At 33.8% G+C, this 14,769-nt stretch overlaps 1 protein-coding gene across 1 annotated transcript in view; it reads left to right on the top strand.

The window, feature by feature from the left end:
- Positions 1-14,769, top strand: part of LOC114049459 (ryanodine receptor 2) — an 811,539-nt gene that overhangs the window by 633,575 nt on the left and 163,195 nt on the right. Inside the window, exons 67-68 of the mRNA XM_027870708.1 lie at positions 6,465-6,595; positions 11,755-12,075. Coding sequence (XP_027726509.1) covers positions 6,465-6,595; positions 11,755-12,075 — 452 coding nt within the window. The remainder of the gene's footprint in view (positions 1-6,464; positions 6,596-11,754; positions 12,076-14,769) is intronic.

Below are 14,769 nucleotides of genomic sequence, written 5' to 3' on the forward strand. Positions count from 1 at the left end.
CTCCTATTTCGAGTAGAAGTCCATCCGGAGTGAATAGACTACCTAATTCCTAAAGACTAATAATAACCATTCATATTTGGCATGATAGAGTACTGTAGTTGGAGTTAGGATGAGCTGAAATCTCTTTGGGATACAGACTTAGTAGTGATGTTGCTGGGTCAAAGGGCATGCACAATTTTATAGCCCTTTGAGCATAGTTCCAAATTACTCCCCAGAATGACTGGATCAGTTCACAAGTCCACCAACAGTGCATTAATGTGTCAATTTCCGACATCTCCTCCAACATTTGTTGTTTTCCTTTTCTCTCATATTAGCCAATCTGACAGGTGTGTGGTGGTTTAAAGTTGTTTAAATTTGCATTTCTCTAATCAGTAGCAAGTTAGAGAATTTTTTTATGACTATAGATAGTTTTGATTACTTCATTTGAATACTTTCTGTTCATATACTTTGACCATTTATCAAATGAGGAATGGCTCTTATTTCTATAAATTTGACTCAATTCTCTATATGTTTAAGAAACGAGGTGCAGTGGATAGAGCACAGGCCTTGAAGTCAGGAGTACCTGAGTTCAAATCTGGCCTCAGACCAAACACTTGCCACTTACTAGCTGTGTGACCCTGGGCAAGTCACTTAACCCCAAAACGCCTCACCAAAAAGAAAAAAAAAAGAAATGAGATCTTGATCAGAGAAACTTGCTGTAAAATTTTTTCAGTTATAATTATTATGTATTATTATATATAACTATATATTTCCCTCCATCCTATTTTCCCCCTGTTTATCCTACTCTCTCTCTATTTTCACCCTGTCCATTCAAAAAATGTTTTGCTTTTGACTTTTACCTCTCTGAATCCACCATCCCTTCTATCAGCTCCCCTCTTTCTTTTATCCCCTTTTCCTACCCTTTCTTTTATCCCCTCCCCCTTCTACCTTACTGTAGGGTAAGATAAATTTCTATGCCCAACTGACTGTGTGTATTATTCTTTGTTTAGCCAATTCTGATGGGAGTAAGGTTCATGTACTTCCCTTTTCCTCCCTACCCCTTCCCTTCCACAGTGAAAAGAACTCTTTCCCACCTCTCTTATGGCAGATAACTTACCCCATTCTGCGCCTCCCTTTCTCTTTCTCCCTGTGTGTTCCTCTTTCTCACCCCTTTTTTAGATAATCATCCTATCATATTCAACTCATATCTGTGCCCTATGTCTTCTAACTGCCCTAATAATGAGAAAATTTTTAGGAGTGACAACTGTGATTTTCCCACATAGAAATGTAAGCAATTTAATCATATTAAATCACTTATAATTTCTCTTTCCTGTTTACCTTTTTATGCTTCTCTTAAGTCTTGTACTTGAAAGTCAGATTTTCCATTTAGCTCTGGTCTTTTCATCAGGAGTGTCTGAATGTCCTCTGTTTCATTGAATTTCCATCTTGTCCCTTGAAGGATTATACTCAGTTTTGCTGGGTAGGTGATTCTTGGTTATAATCCTAGCTCTTTTGCCCTCCAGAATATCATAATCCAAGCCCTCCAATCCTTTAGGGTAGAAACTGCTAAATTTTGTGTTTTCTTGACTGTGACTCCATGATATGTGAATTCTTTCTTTTTTGGCTGCTTGCAATATTCTCTTCTTGACCTGAGAGCTCTGGAATTTGACTGTAATACTCCTGGAAGTTTTCATTTTGGGATCCCTTTCAGGAAGTGATTGATGAATTCTTTCAATTTCTGTTTTACCCACTGGTTGTAGATTATCAGGGCAGTTTCCATTGATAATTTCTTGAAAGATGAAAGATAAAAGGCTCTTTTTTTATAATCATAGCTTTCATGTAGTCCAATAACTCTTAAATCATCTCTCCTCAATCCATTTTCTAGGTTAATTGTTTTTCCTGTGAGATATTTCACATTTTGTTCTACTGATTTTTAATTCTTTTAATTTTATTTTATTGTTTCTTAATGTCTTATAAAGTCATTAGCTTCCATTTGCCTGGTTCTAATTTTTAATGAATTACTTTCTTCATTGAGCTTTTGCATCTCCTTCTCCATTTGGCCAGTTCTATTTTTAAAGAGTTCTTTTCTTCAGTCAATTTTTCCATATTTCCTCCTCCCTTTAGCCAATTCTGCTTTTCAAAGCATTGTTTTCTTTGTTGGATTTTTGTGCCTCTTTTACCATTTGGCCTGTTTTCTTTTTAAAGTATTATTTTCTTCAGTATTTTTTCATGCCTCCTTTACCAAGCTGTTGACTCGTTTTTCATGATTTTCTTGCTTAACTCTCATTTCTGTTCCCAATTTTTCCTCTACCTCTCTTACTTGGTTTTTAAAATCTTTTTTGAACTTTTCCATGGCTTGAGGCCAATTCATATTTTTCTTTGAAGCTTTGACTGTAGCAGTTATGACTTTGTTGTATTCTTCTGAGTTTGTATTTTGATCTTCCCTGTCACCATAGTAACTTTCTATAGTCAGAATCTTTTTCTGGTCTTTGCTCATTTTTTCCAACCTATTTCTTTACTTTTAACTCTATGCTAAAGTGAGGCTCTGCTTCTAGAGTAGAAAGGACACTGTCCCAAACTTCAGGTTTTCTGTGCGGCTGTTTTCAGAGATAATTCTGGTGACCTCTAAGTTTTCTGTCCTTTCAAGGTGACAAGATCTAGGGAGAAGTGTTTTTACTAATCTCCTAGCCTGTGCTCTGGTCTGTGAGCGAACATAAGTACTATTTTCTGCCCTGGAACTGTGACCAGGGTCCCATCTACCCTGAGGCTGCAAGTTCTGGTGTGTTAGTACTCCTTTACCCTGGGACTGAGACCCAGGACTATTACCCAGATCCAATGGGAAATGCAACAGGGTCCTGCCCCCGATGCCAGGCCATGTAATCTCCTTCTGACCAGTTGTCAACTCCCTTACCATCTGTGGGTTGAGATGTCTGGAAACTGCCACTGTTCCCATTGATTCATTAGTTCCTAAGGCCTTCTATTGCTGGTTTGCTGGGGTGTGACCTGCACTGGACTGCACTTTGTTTTCACCATGGTACAGCAGATCTTTCCTGCCAACCTTCTAAGTTTCTTGGGCTGAAAAATTGTTTCACTCCATCCTTTTGTGGGTTCTGATGCTCCAAAATTTGTTTTGGGACATTATTTAAAATTGTTTGGAGGGGTTTTGGGGAGAGCTGATGCAATTGTCTACCATCTTGGCTGTACTCCCTATGCATATCCTTTGAACTAGCAATACCACTACTAGGTCTGTATCCCAAAGGGACCAAAGAAAAAAGAAAAGGAGCTATATATACAAAGATATTTATAGCAGCTCTTTTTGTGGGGGCAAAGAATTAGAAATTGAGGGGATGCCCATCAGTTGGGGAATGGCTGAACAAATAGTGATATATGATTGTGTTGGAATACTGTTGAGCTATAACAAATGACAGGCAGCATTCCCCAGTTAATAAATGGCCAAAGGATATGAACAGGCAGTTTTCAGATCAAGAAATTAAAGCTAGCTATAGTCATATGAAAAAATGCTCTAAATCACTATTGATTAGGGAAATGAAAATTAAAACAACTCTGAGATACCACCTCACACCTATCAGATTGGCTAATAGGACAGAAAAGGAAAATGATAAATGTTGGAGAAGATGTGGGAAAAGAAACAGTAATGCATTGTTGGTGCAGTTGTGAACTGATCCAACCATTTTGTGGAGGAATTTGGCACTATTCCCAAAGGGCTATAAAACTGTGTATGATCCAGCAGTTCCACTACTGGGTCTGTATCCCCAAGTGATCATAAAAAAGGGAAAAGGACCCACATGTACAAAAATAATAGCAGTTCTTTTTGTGGTGGCAAAGAATTGGAAATAGAGGATGCCCATCAATTGGGGAATGACTGAACAAGTTATGGTATGTGAATGTAATGGAATACTATTGTTTTATAAGAAATGATGAGCAGGCAGATTTCAGAAAAACCTGGTAAGACTCACGTGAACTGGTGCTGAGTATGGTGAGCAGAACTAGGAGAACATTGTACACAGTAACAGCAACATTGTGAGGTGATCAGCTGTGATAGACTTAGCTATGCAATGCAATGATCCAAGAATATTCCAAGGGAGTCGGGATGGAAAAAGTTTACCACATCCAGAGAAAGAACTATAGAGTCTGAATGCAGATTGAAGCATACTTTTTTTACTTTTTTTTTCTTGGTTTTGTCTTGATTTGTTTTCATTTTTGACCTGTTTTCTTTTGCAATGTGACTATTATGGAAATATGTTTTATATGACATCATATGTAAAAAAAAAGGAAAAGAAATAAATGTATTGTTTGTGTTAGAAACAGTTAAAGCCTAAGTAGTTTTTCTCCTGTATAAGTACTTAATTGAGGGCAGAATGCTACTTTACAATTTTTATTAGTAAATGCCTCATTTCCCTTATTTATTTTTCTTTTAAAAATTACTGATCTGTTTTTTACGTCACCTTCCTTTCCAAATATATCTATCCTCCTTCCCCAACCCAGGGTATTGTTTGTTTTTTTTTTTAAGTAATTCAGCAAAACCAACTAGTACTTAATCCAAGTCTAAAAGTATGTGCAGTGTTCCATGCCCATATCCTACCTCCCTGCCCCTCATTAACTACTTATACAGAGGTGTGTATTTTCATATCACTTTTTAGGGACCTGTGGGTAATTGCACAATGTTCATTTTTATTGTTGTTCTTTCCATTTACATTATTGTACTCATTGTATATATTGTTTTCTTGGCTATATTTTCTTCGGTCTGCATTTGTTTATATAAGTGTTCCATGTTTCTCTACATTCTTCATATTCATCATCTTTTAAAATACAGCAATATCCCATTATATTCATTCAGGACAATTTTTTAGTCATTCTCTTATCAAGCAACATCTAATTGCTTTCCAATTTTTTATTACTACAAAAAATGCTGATTTAAATACTTTATTTATATTGAGCCTTTCTTTGTTTAATCTTCTTGGGTTATATGCTTAGCAATGGGTTGTTGGATCAAAGAGTATGGACATTTTAGTCACTTTCTTCATGTAATTCCTAATTCCTTTCCAAAATGGGTGAACTAATTAAAAGCTCCACCAATAGTGAATTACTCTGCCTGAGCTTCCACCAACATTAACTCATCACATCTGTTGTTATGTTGCAATTTGTTGTTAAAAGTTTACAGTTATTTTGAGATCTGTTTGTTCATATCCTTTAGTGTGGGGAAATAGCTCTTAGTTTTTTGTATTTGTATTAACTCTCTATACCTTAGGTATCATAGCTTTTATTAGAAATAGCTGATGAAAAGATTTTTCTCCATTTGCAACTTCTCTTCTTGTCCCAAGTACATCAATTTGTTTGAACAGTTGCTTTTCAAAGCCACAAAATTGAAATTATCTGGTTTTTTTTTGTAATCACTTCTAGCATTTGTTTGTTTAAGAACTTTCTCCTTAGACCTACTTGTAAAAGGTACCCAATCTGGTTCTTTACCTTTTTTTCATGTTGTGCCTTTTAATTTTCAGGTTGTGTATTGATTTTGAACTTCTTGTGGTATACAGTGTAAGGCATTACCCCATAATTTTTGCTTATTACTTTCCAGATTCCTTAACAGTTCTTGTCAAATAATGAGTGCTTCTCCTTGTAATGTATGTACTTTCCCATTAAAAGAAAAACTAATTGTGGTTTTATTGATAATTTCTAATGCAAAAAAAAATTATTTTTGTTTTAATACTGGATAGCATTATTATGACAGGTTATAAAAATGTATCAGTTTTATCTTCTTGGCTTTTACCCATATACCCATCCTTTCTGTGATAGCTCTTTCTCAATAAGATATTTCATAAAGACACAGATTTCTGATCTTAAAGGGACTTCAGTGGTCATTATTTCACTGTAGTACTTTATCTGTTACTTCTCTTCTCCATCCTGAGATATTTATCTTTTTAAATGCATAACGTTTTTCATCCATAGCAATGCAAAAATTTCTTTACTGCTGAAGGAGCAAGATTGCACAATGGATAGAGGGCTGGACCTGGAATCAGGAATCCTGAATTCAAATCTAGCCTGTCATACTATCTGTGTGATATGCAAGTTACTAAACATGTCTGCCTCAGTATCCTAAACTGTAAAACAGGGATGATAATAGCACCTATTTTGCAGGGTTTCATATGGATTAAATGAGATAATATTTGTAAAGCACTTAGCATAGTGCCTGGCATATTGTAGGTACCTAATAAATGTTTGTTCCATCCTTTTTCCCCTTCTATGCTTTTCAGTCTGTTAATGGATTTTGAAGTTACACAATTAACAATCATAGAAATATCCCCTATAAACTGTGAAATTATAAATTTCATAAAATGCTTCAGAACATTTCATTTAACCAATAAAGGCTAACTACATACTACATATGTAACTATAATAACTGTAACTATATGTCCAAATATATTTAATATTTTTAATATATAAATATATGCATATTATATTTACAGGCAGCGGTCTGCATTAGGAGAATGCCTGGCAGCCTTTGCTGGTGCTTTCCCTGTGGCTTTTTTGGAAACACACCTGAACAAACATAATACTTATTCAATCTATAACACTAAGTCTACAAGAGAAAGAACAGGTAAAAAACAAAATTTTAAAGCACATTATTTTGAGATGTTAAGCTAAAGATGAATAGAAATTGTCATCTTTTCTACCTATGAATTTTCCCTCACTTTTCCTCTTTAGATTTATTCACAAGAATAACTTCAGTTTTAAAACCCTTTATAACCCTGCCTCAAACTTTCATTCTAGCCTCATTGTACATTACTCTATACTCTGATCTAACCAAACTGACCTTTTTCTCTGTTTCTTGCAATGTTCCATCTCCCATCTTATGCCTTTCTATAGCCATTTTCTGTGCCTTAAATTACCTTCCATACCATTGTGTCATAGAATTTCTCTCTTCCTTCAGGACTCAACTCATTCACCACCTTCTGCATGAAACCTTTCCTAATCCCTACAATTACTAAAACCCTCCATCTCAGATTATATTGTATTTAACTACTGTGTATTTGTTTGTATTTATTCTCTTTATGTTTATTATTCATGTACTTATGTATGTAGTTGTCTTCCTTGTTAGAATATAAATTACTTCAAAGTATGGATTGTTTCATTTTTTTCATATGTACACCAGTGTTTAACATGTTGTCTGGCATTTGAACACAGGTGTTTAATTAATACTTATTCATTTATTGATTGATTGATAGCATATGCTACTACAACTAATGAATTGAAACAGTATTTTCATTTATTCATTTTATCTCTTTCACTGGTCAAGAATGAGTTCTTTCCTTTTTTGATTCTTCTCTGAATAATTTCATCTAACTTAAAGTGCTATAAATATGACACTTCTGGGTTTATATGCCTATTTAAACACATCCATGCTTTATAGGCACCAAGTGGTACAGTATCCAAATTCTTAGAGGAGAGATTAAGAGAGTTACGGGAAGAACTAGACAGCAAAACTATACTAATGGGGGACATCAACCTCCCCCTCTCTGAACTAGATAAATCTAACCACAAATAAACAAGAAAGACATTAAGGAGGTGAATAGAATTTTAGGAAAGTAAGATATGATAGACCTCTGGAGAAAATTGAATGGGGATAGAAAGAAATATACTTTTTTCTCAGCAGTACATGGTACCTACAAAAAAATTGACCACGCACTAGGGCATAAAAACCTCACAATCCAATGCAGAAAGGCAGAAATATTAAATGCATCCTTTTCAGACCATGATGCAATAAAAATTATATATAATAAAGGACCGGAAAGATAGACTAAAATTAATTGGAAACTAAATAATCTAATCCTAAAGAATGAGTGGGTCAAACAACAAATCATAGAAACAATCACTAACTTCCTCCAAGAGAATGACAATATTGAGACAACGTACCAAAACTTATGGGATGCAGAGAAAGCAGTTCTTAGGGGAAGTTTTGTATCTCTAAATGCTTACATGAATAAAATAGAGAAAGAGGAGATCAATAAATTGGGCATGCAACTAAAAAAGCTAGAAAAAGAACAAATTAAAAATCCCCAATTAAATACCAAATTAGAAATACTGAAAACCAAAGGAGAGATTAATAAAATTTAAATTAAGAAAACTATTGAACTTATAAATAAAACTGAGAGTTGGTTTTATGAAAAACCAATAAAATAGATAAACCTTAGGTAAATTTAATAAAATAAAAAAAACAAGAAAACCAAATTACCAGTATCAAAAATAAAAGGGTGAATTCACCCCCAGTGAAGAGGAAATTAAAACAATAATTAGGAACTATTTTGCCCAACTGTGTGCCAATAAATTTGACAATCTTAGTGAAATGGATGAATATTTACAAAAATACATATTGCCCAGATTAACAGAAGAAGTAAAATACTTAAATAACCCCATCTCAGAAAAAGAAATTGAACAAGCCATCAATGAACTCCCTAGATAAAAATCTCCAGGGCCAGATGGATTTACAAGCAAATTCTATCAAACATTTAAATAACAATTAATTCCAATACCATATAAACTATTTGGGAAAAAAGGTGAAGAAGGAGTCCTACCAAATTCTTTTTATAATACAAATGTGGTGCTGATACCTAAACTAGGAAGAGTCAAAACAGAGAAAGAAAATTGTAGACCAATTTCCCTAATGAATTTAGATGCAAAAGTTTTAAATAAAATGTTAGCAAATAGATTACAGCAAATTAAGAATAATGCACTATGACCAGGTAGGATTCACACTAGGAATGCAGGGCTGGTTCAATGTTAGGAAAACGATCAGCATTATTGATCATACCAACAACAAAACTAACAGAAATGACATAATCATCTCAATAGATGCAGAAAAAGCTTTTTACAAAATACAACACCCATTCCTGTTAAAAACACTAGAGAGCATAGGAATAAATGGAGTCTTTCTTAAAATGATAAGTAGCACCTTCAGCAAGCATCATATGTAATGGGGATAAGCTAGAAGCATTTCCAAAAAGATCAGGGGTGAAATAAGGATGTCCATTATTACCACTGTTATTCAGTATGGTACTAGAAATGTTAACTTTACAATAAGAGAAGAAAAAGAAATTGAAAGTATTAGAATAGTCAAAGAAGAAACAAAGCCATCGCTCTTTGTAGATGATACAATGTTATACTTAGAGAATCCTAGAGAATCGAGTAAAAAACTACTTGAAATAATAAACAACTTTACAAAGTTGCAGGATATAAAATAAACACACATAAATCATGGGCATTTCTGTATATTACCAACAAATCCCAACAGCAAGAGATAGAAAGAAAAATTCCATTTAAAGTTATTGTAGACATTATAAAATATTTAGGAGTCTACCTACTGAAACAAACCCAGGAGCTATATGAACACAATTACAAAAGCCTTTTCACACAAATAAATTCAGATCTAAACAATTGGAAAAACATCAGTTGCTCATGGATAGGCCAAGTTAATGTAATAAAAATCACAATTCTACCTAAATTAATTTACTTATTAAGTGCCATATCAATCAAACTACTAAAAATTATTTTATAGAGCTAGAAAAACTAATAACAAGATTCATCTGGAAGAACAAAAGGTCCAGAATATCAAGGGAACTGATGAAAAGAAATGCAAGGGAAGGTGGCTTAGCCATACCAGATCTTAAATTGTATTATAAAGCCAAAATCATCAAAACTACTTGGTACTGGCTAAGAAATAGAATGGTGGATCAGTGGAATAGGTTAAGTATGCAAGACACAGTAGGCAGTGACTATAGTAATCTGCTGTTTGATAAACTGAAAGACCCTAGCTTCTGGGATAAGAACTCATTATTTGACAAAAACTGCTGGGAAAACTGAAAAAGAGTATGGCAGAAACTAGGCATGACCAACATCTTACACCATATACCAAAATAAAGTCAAAATGCATACATGATTTCGATATAAAGGCTGATATTATAAACAAACTGGGAGAGCAAGGAATAGTTTACCTGTCAGATTTATAGAGAAAAGAAGAATTTATGACCAAACAAGAGATAGAGAACATTATGAAATGCAAAATGGTAATTTTGATTGCGTTAAATTGAAAAGTTTTTGCACAAACAAAGCCAATGCAACCAAAATTAGGAGGGAAGTAGGAAATTGGGAAAGAATTTTTACAACCAGTCTCTCTGATAAGGGCCTCATTTCTAAAATATATAGAGAACTAAGTCAGATTTGTAAGAATACAAGTCATTCCTCAGTTGATAAATGGTCAAAGGATATGAACAAGCAGTTCTCAGATGAAGAAATTAAAGCTATCTATAGTCATATGAAAAAATGCTCTAAATCACCATTGATTAGAGAAATGCAATCAAAACAACTCTGAGGTACCACATCACACCTATCAGATTGGCCAACATGACAAAACAGGAAAATGATAAATGTTAGAGAAGATGTGGGAAATTAGAACACTAATGTCTTGTTGGTGGAGTTGTGAACTGATCCAACCATTTTGGAAAGCAATTTGGAACTATGCCCATAGGGCTATGAAAATGTGCATACCCTTTGACCCAGCAATACCATTTCTAGAACTGCATCCGAAAGAGATCATAAAGATGGGAAAAGGACCCACATGTACAAAAATATTTATTGCTGCTCTTTTTGTGGTGACAAAGAATTGGAAATTGAGGGGATACCCGTCAGTTGAGGAATTGCTGAACAAATTGTGGTATACTTGAACAAATAATGGAATACTATTGTGCTATAAGAAATAATGAGCAGGCAGACTTCAGAAAAACCTGGAAAGACTTGTATGGACTGATCCTGAGTGAAGTGAGCAGAACCAGGAGAACATTGTACACATTAACAGCCACCTTATGCAATGACTAACTTTGATAGGCTTAACTCTTCTCAGCAATCTGAGGATCTACGACATCTTCAAGGGAGTCATGTTGGAAAGTGCTATCCACATCCAGAGAGGGAACTGTGAAATCTTGATGCAGATCGAAGCATACTATTTTCTCTTTTTTTTTCTTCTGTTTTGTTTCTTCTTTCTCGTGGTTCCTCCTACCTGTTCTACTTCTTTGTGGCTTGACTAATGTGAAAATATGTTTAATATGAATATATATGTAGAGCCTATATGGGATTGTACACTGTCTTGGGGAGAGAGAGGGGGATGGAGAGAGAGAAAATTGAGAACTCAAAAGTTTGTGGAGGTGAATGTTGAAAACTAAAAGTAAATTAATTATTTTTTTAAATGTCTGTGTTTGCTTTTCCCTTGTTTATGTTGGCTGCTTTCTGTGTATTTTAGTGGATAGAGAGCTGGCTTTGAAGTCAGAAAGGCCTGAGTTTAAGTTCTGACTTTTATAAATACTGACCATGTTACCTTCTGCCCAAATAACTTAACCTCTTAGGGTGACAGACAAATTTTTTTTATGTAACAAATATTTTTGATATTGAAGAACAGGAGTAAAATATCATCATTCTCATCTACTATAATATTCCTTCTTGACTTATCCCATTGGGCCTGGGATTAACCTGTAAGCATATATAATTTGTAAACTTTACCTTTTAATTTCTTATTATGTTCTACCTATATATTCTTTGTAAACCCTTTAAAACAAGAACTGTGTGCTGTATTTCATGAAGCAGATGAGAGAGAAAGGAAAAGACCCGTAATTCCATGTAAATAAAGAATAAAATAATGGAAATCTGAAAAAGGCATATATGCTATCTATATTTCCTTCTTTGAACACTTTTAAAAATGTTTTTGTCTAGCTCTCAATTTGCCAACTAGTGTGGAAGAGGTTTGTCCAAATATACCATCTCTGGAGAAGTTAATGGATGAAATTGTGGAACTTGCAGAGTCTGGAATTCGCTACACACAAATGCCACATGTCATGGAAGTTATACTGCCCATGCTTTGTAGCTATATGTCCCGATGGTGGGAACATGGACCTGAAAACAATCCTGACAGGGCAGATACATGCTGTACAGCCCTGAATTCAGAGCACATGAATACACTTCTAGGGAATATATTGAAAATCATTTATAACAACCTGGGTATTGATGAAGGAGCTTGGATGAAGAGGTTAGCAGGTAAGATTTTGAAAAAGTATTGCCATGTTAAAAAAGTATTCTGACTTCTGAACAGTTTTGAATAAGTAAAAACTATATAATCTTTTGACCTATTATTTATGGAAACAATATTTTTCTTCTGTTGACTAGTGAAACTGATTTACTTCTTGCAGTTAGTTACCACTTTGTTTCAGAAATTATCATGTGCTTACAATAATAATAATAATAATAGCAATAAAGCATTCTGTTGATTTTCTGGGTGACCCAAGAAATTTCTTAGGCTTAATCTCTTAGTATTTTGGTAATTTTCTAAATATTTCATTTTTTTAAATTCCTAAGCAAACACATTTCCCAAAGCTTAAAAAATGATCTCTAAACCAATAGAACCACAATCTATTGAACCAAATGACCAAATAATTCTACCTTTATTACTTTATATCAGTCTATAAAGACAGTAAAATGATCAGTAAATTACTTTTTTTTTAAATGTCAAACCATCTCAGCCATAGCCTATGCCTTCTTCTCCTTTTCCTTCTCACCATGCTGCACTTTTCCCTTGCTTTCATGTCTACATTGGACTCTGCTCTGACCTCTCGTTTTGCTTATCTCTGAAGAATTAGACTGAGACAACCGATTCCACCATAGAAAAAGAAAAAGAATCTTTCCATAAATTGTTCATTGGAGTCTTAAGCTTAGAATCAACAAAAGATGGTTTGAGAAACTACAATGAATAATGCAGGAAACTCACAGACTGTGAAGGATCCTGCAAGCAAAAGACTGAGGGCATTTTTTTCTAATACTTTTATATATGACCGAAGTGGAAGCAGCCATGTCTATAAAACCTCATTCAGTTGATGGAAATGTGGTTTGGCCTAAAAGAGCAGTCTTTAGACAGGAATCTGGAAAACCTGGGCTCATGTTACTGTGAAGAAATTGTTGGTGCAATTTTAAAAGATACTTAGGATATGGTTAAATGGATACTATTGAAATAAAAACAAAGAGTCTGTTTAAAAAAAAAAGTAGGGATGGGAGAGACATTTTTTTTTATTCGATGACCATGATCCCATGGATGAAATTGTATTACAAAAATACTGTACCATCAGTGGCCATAGTATAGAAGAAGAGACTATCTAATCTAATCAGAATTCTAAGAGTTGAAGAGAAGGCAACTTTAGTTTAGGGATTCCCGTGGTGGTGGAAGAAATTTTGGATCAGTCCCAGGAAACGGTTTTAGAGAGGGATCTGATGGATATATTAGTGATTGTGGATTTGGAGATGGTTACAGTGGAATTTCTGAAGGAAAAGGAATTGACACTTTTGTGAGATAGTCCTAATTATGGACAGTTATTTATTAATTTCATTTTTTATTCATTAGATTCATTCATTCATTTAAGTAATTAATTTAATATTTATTATTATTAATAGTTATTTAATAATATTACCTTACTCTGGAGGAAGGATTGTTTTAAGAAAAATACCCAGAAAATGTCTCTGAGACAGTTTCTTAGCTTTTTTGTTATTTCTTTCTAGTAGTCCTTGTAAAAGTATAGAAGTATTCTTTCTTTGATAATGTTAAATTTGCAAGTTTCATGTGACATGTGAAACCTTTTTAAAATAGTTTTCTCAAGGTTTTGAAAAACTGTTAGCTAGGATCATGGAGTAATAAGGCATATTATTTTACTTAAAAAAATTTGTGTAGAGTTAAGAAGCAGTTTTACATTATGACTTAATATAATAATTCTAAAAGAAAAAAAGCCAAATTTTAAAAATCAAGTTAGATATAAAAACTTATATAATGCTGTAATTTAGATAGGATAGTCCCATCTTCACTGATCTCCATACAAATTCTTATATAGCTAGTTTTAGGAGATGAAGAAGTGAATTTCTGTTTTGCTTTCCTTAAAACAAAAGTGGTTAGTTACATTCTTTTACTTTTATTTCTTGCCTTTTAATTTCCTTCATGTCCCAGTGGTCTAAGACTGAGAAAAAAGGGTACAAAGGTATATTCAATTCAATCCAACAAACATTTAAGTGTTCATTATGTGTAAGTTCTGTGTTAGTCACTAGAGGTCATTGTTATTAGATAATTCCACTATCAAAGTAAGTGAGCACTTACTTTGTAATTTATTAGAGAGTTGCCTGGGGCACTGAGAAGTTCCTGACTCTTGATTCACTTCACCAACATAAACTAAGGCACTGAGGATATCAAAACCAAAGTGAAAGCAAAACAAACAAAAATGAGCTTCTTACCCTCAAGGAGCTTTCATTCTGCTGGTCAAATACAACATGGAAACTGAAGTAATTTGAGAGGAAGAAAGTATTAACTAGAGGAGTTTTTTTTTTAAGCTAGAATATGAGATGTCATCCGAACTGAACTTTGAAGGAAACTAAAGGAAAGAGTTAAATATAAAGAAGGAATTCATTCTCACAATGGGGAACAACTATACAATGAAAAATTGAGTTGTATTATCACAGTGAATGAGAATTTTATTTCTCTGCTAATATTGAATTAAAGGCCCATATTTTTAAAAAAAATTAGAAAGGATGATATCATCTTATTGAAGGTGTTTATATGTGTATGTGTCTGTAGATGTATATTTATGTATGTTTGTATTGATAAAGATTGTGAACCCCAGTTTACCCCACAAAACCCAATTTGAAAACAGAGCCTGTTCTAAGAAAGAGACAAATAAAATCAAGCTGCTGGTGTCCACG

Source organism: Vombatus ursinus, unplaced genomic scaffold (assembly GCF_900497805.2).
Source record: "Vombatus ursinus unplaced genomic scaffold, bare-nosed wombat genome assembly UNPS02014798.1, whole genome shotgun sequence".
NCBI classification, from domain to species: domain Eukaryota; kingdom Metazoa; phylum Chordata; class Mammalia; order Diprotodontia; family Vombatidae; genus Vombatus; species Vombatus ursinus.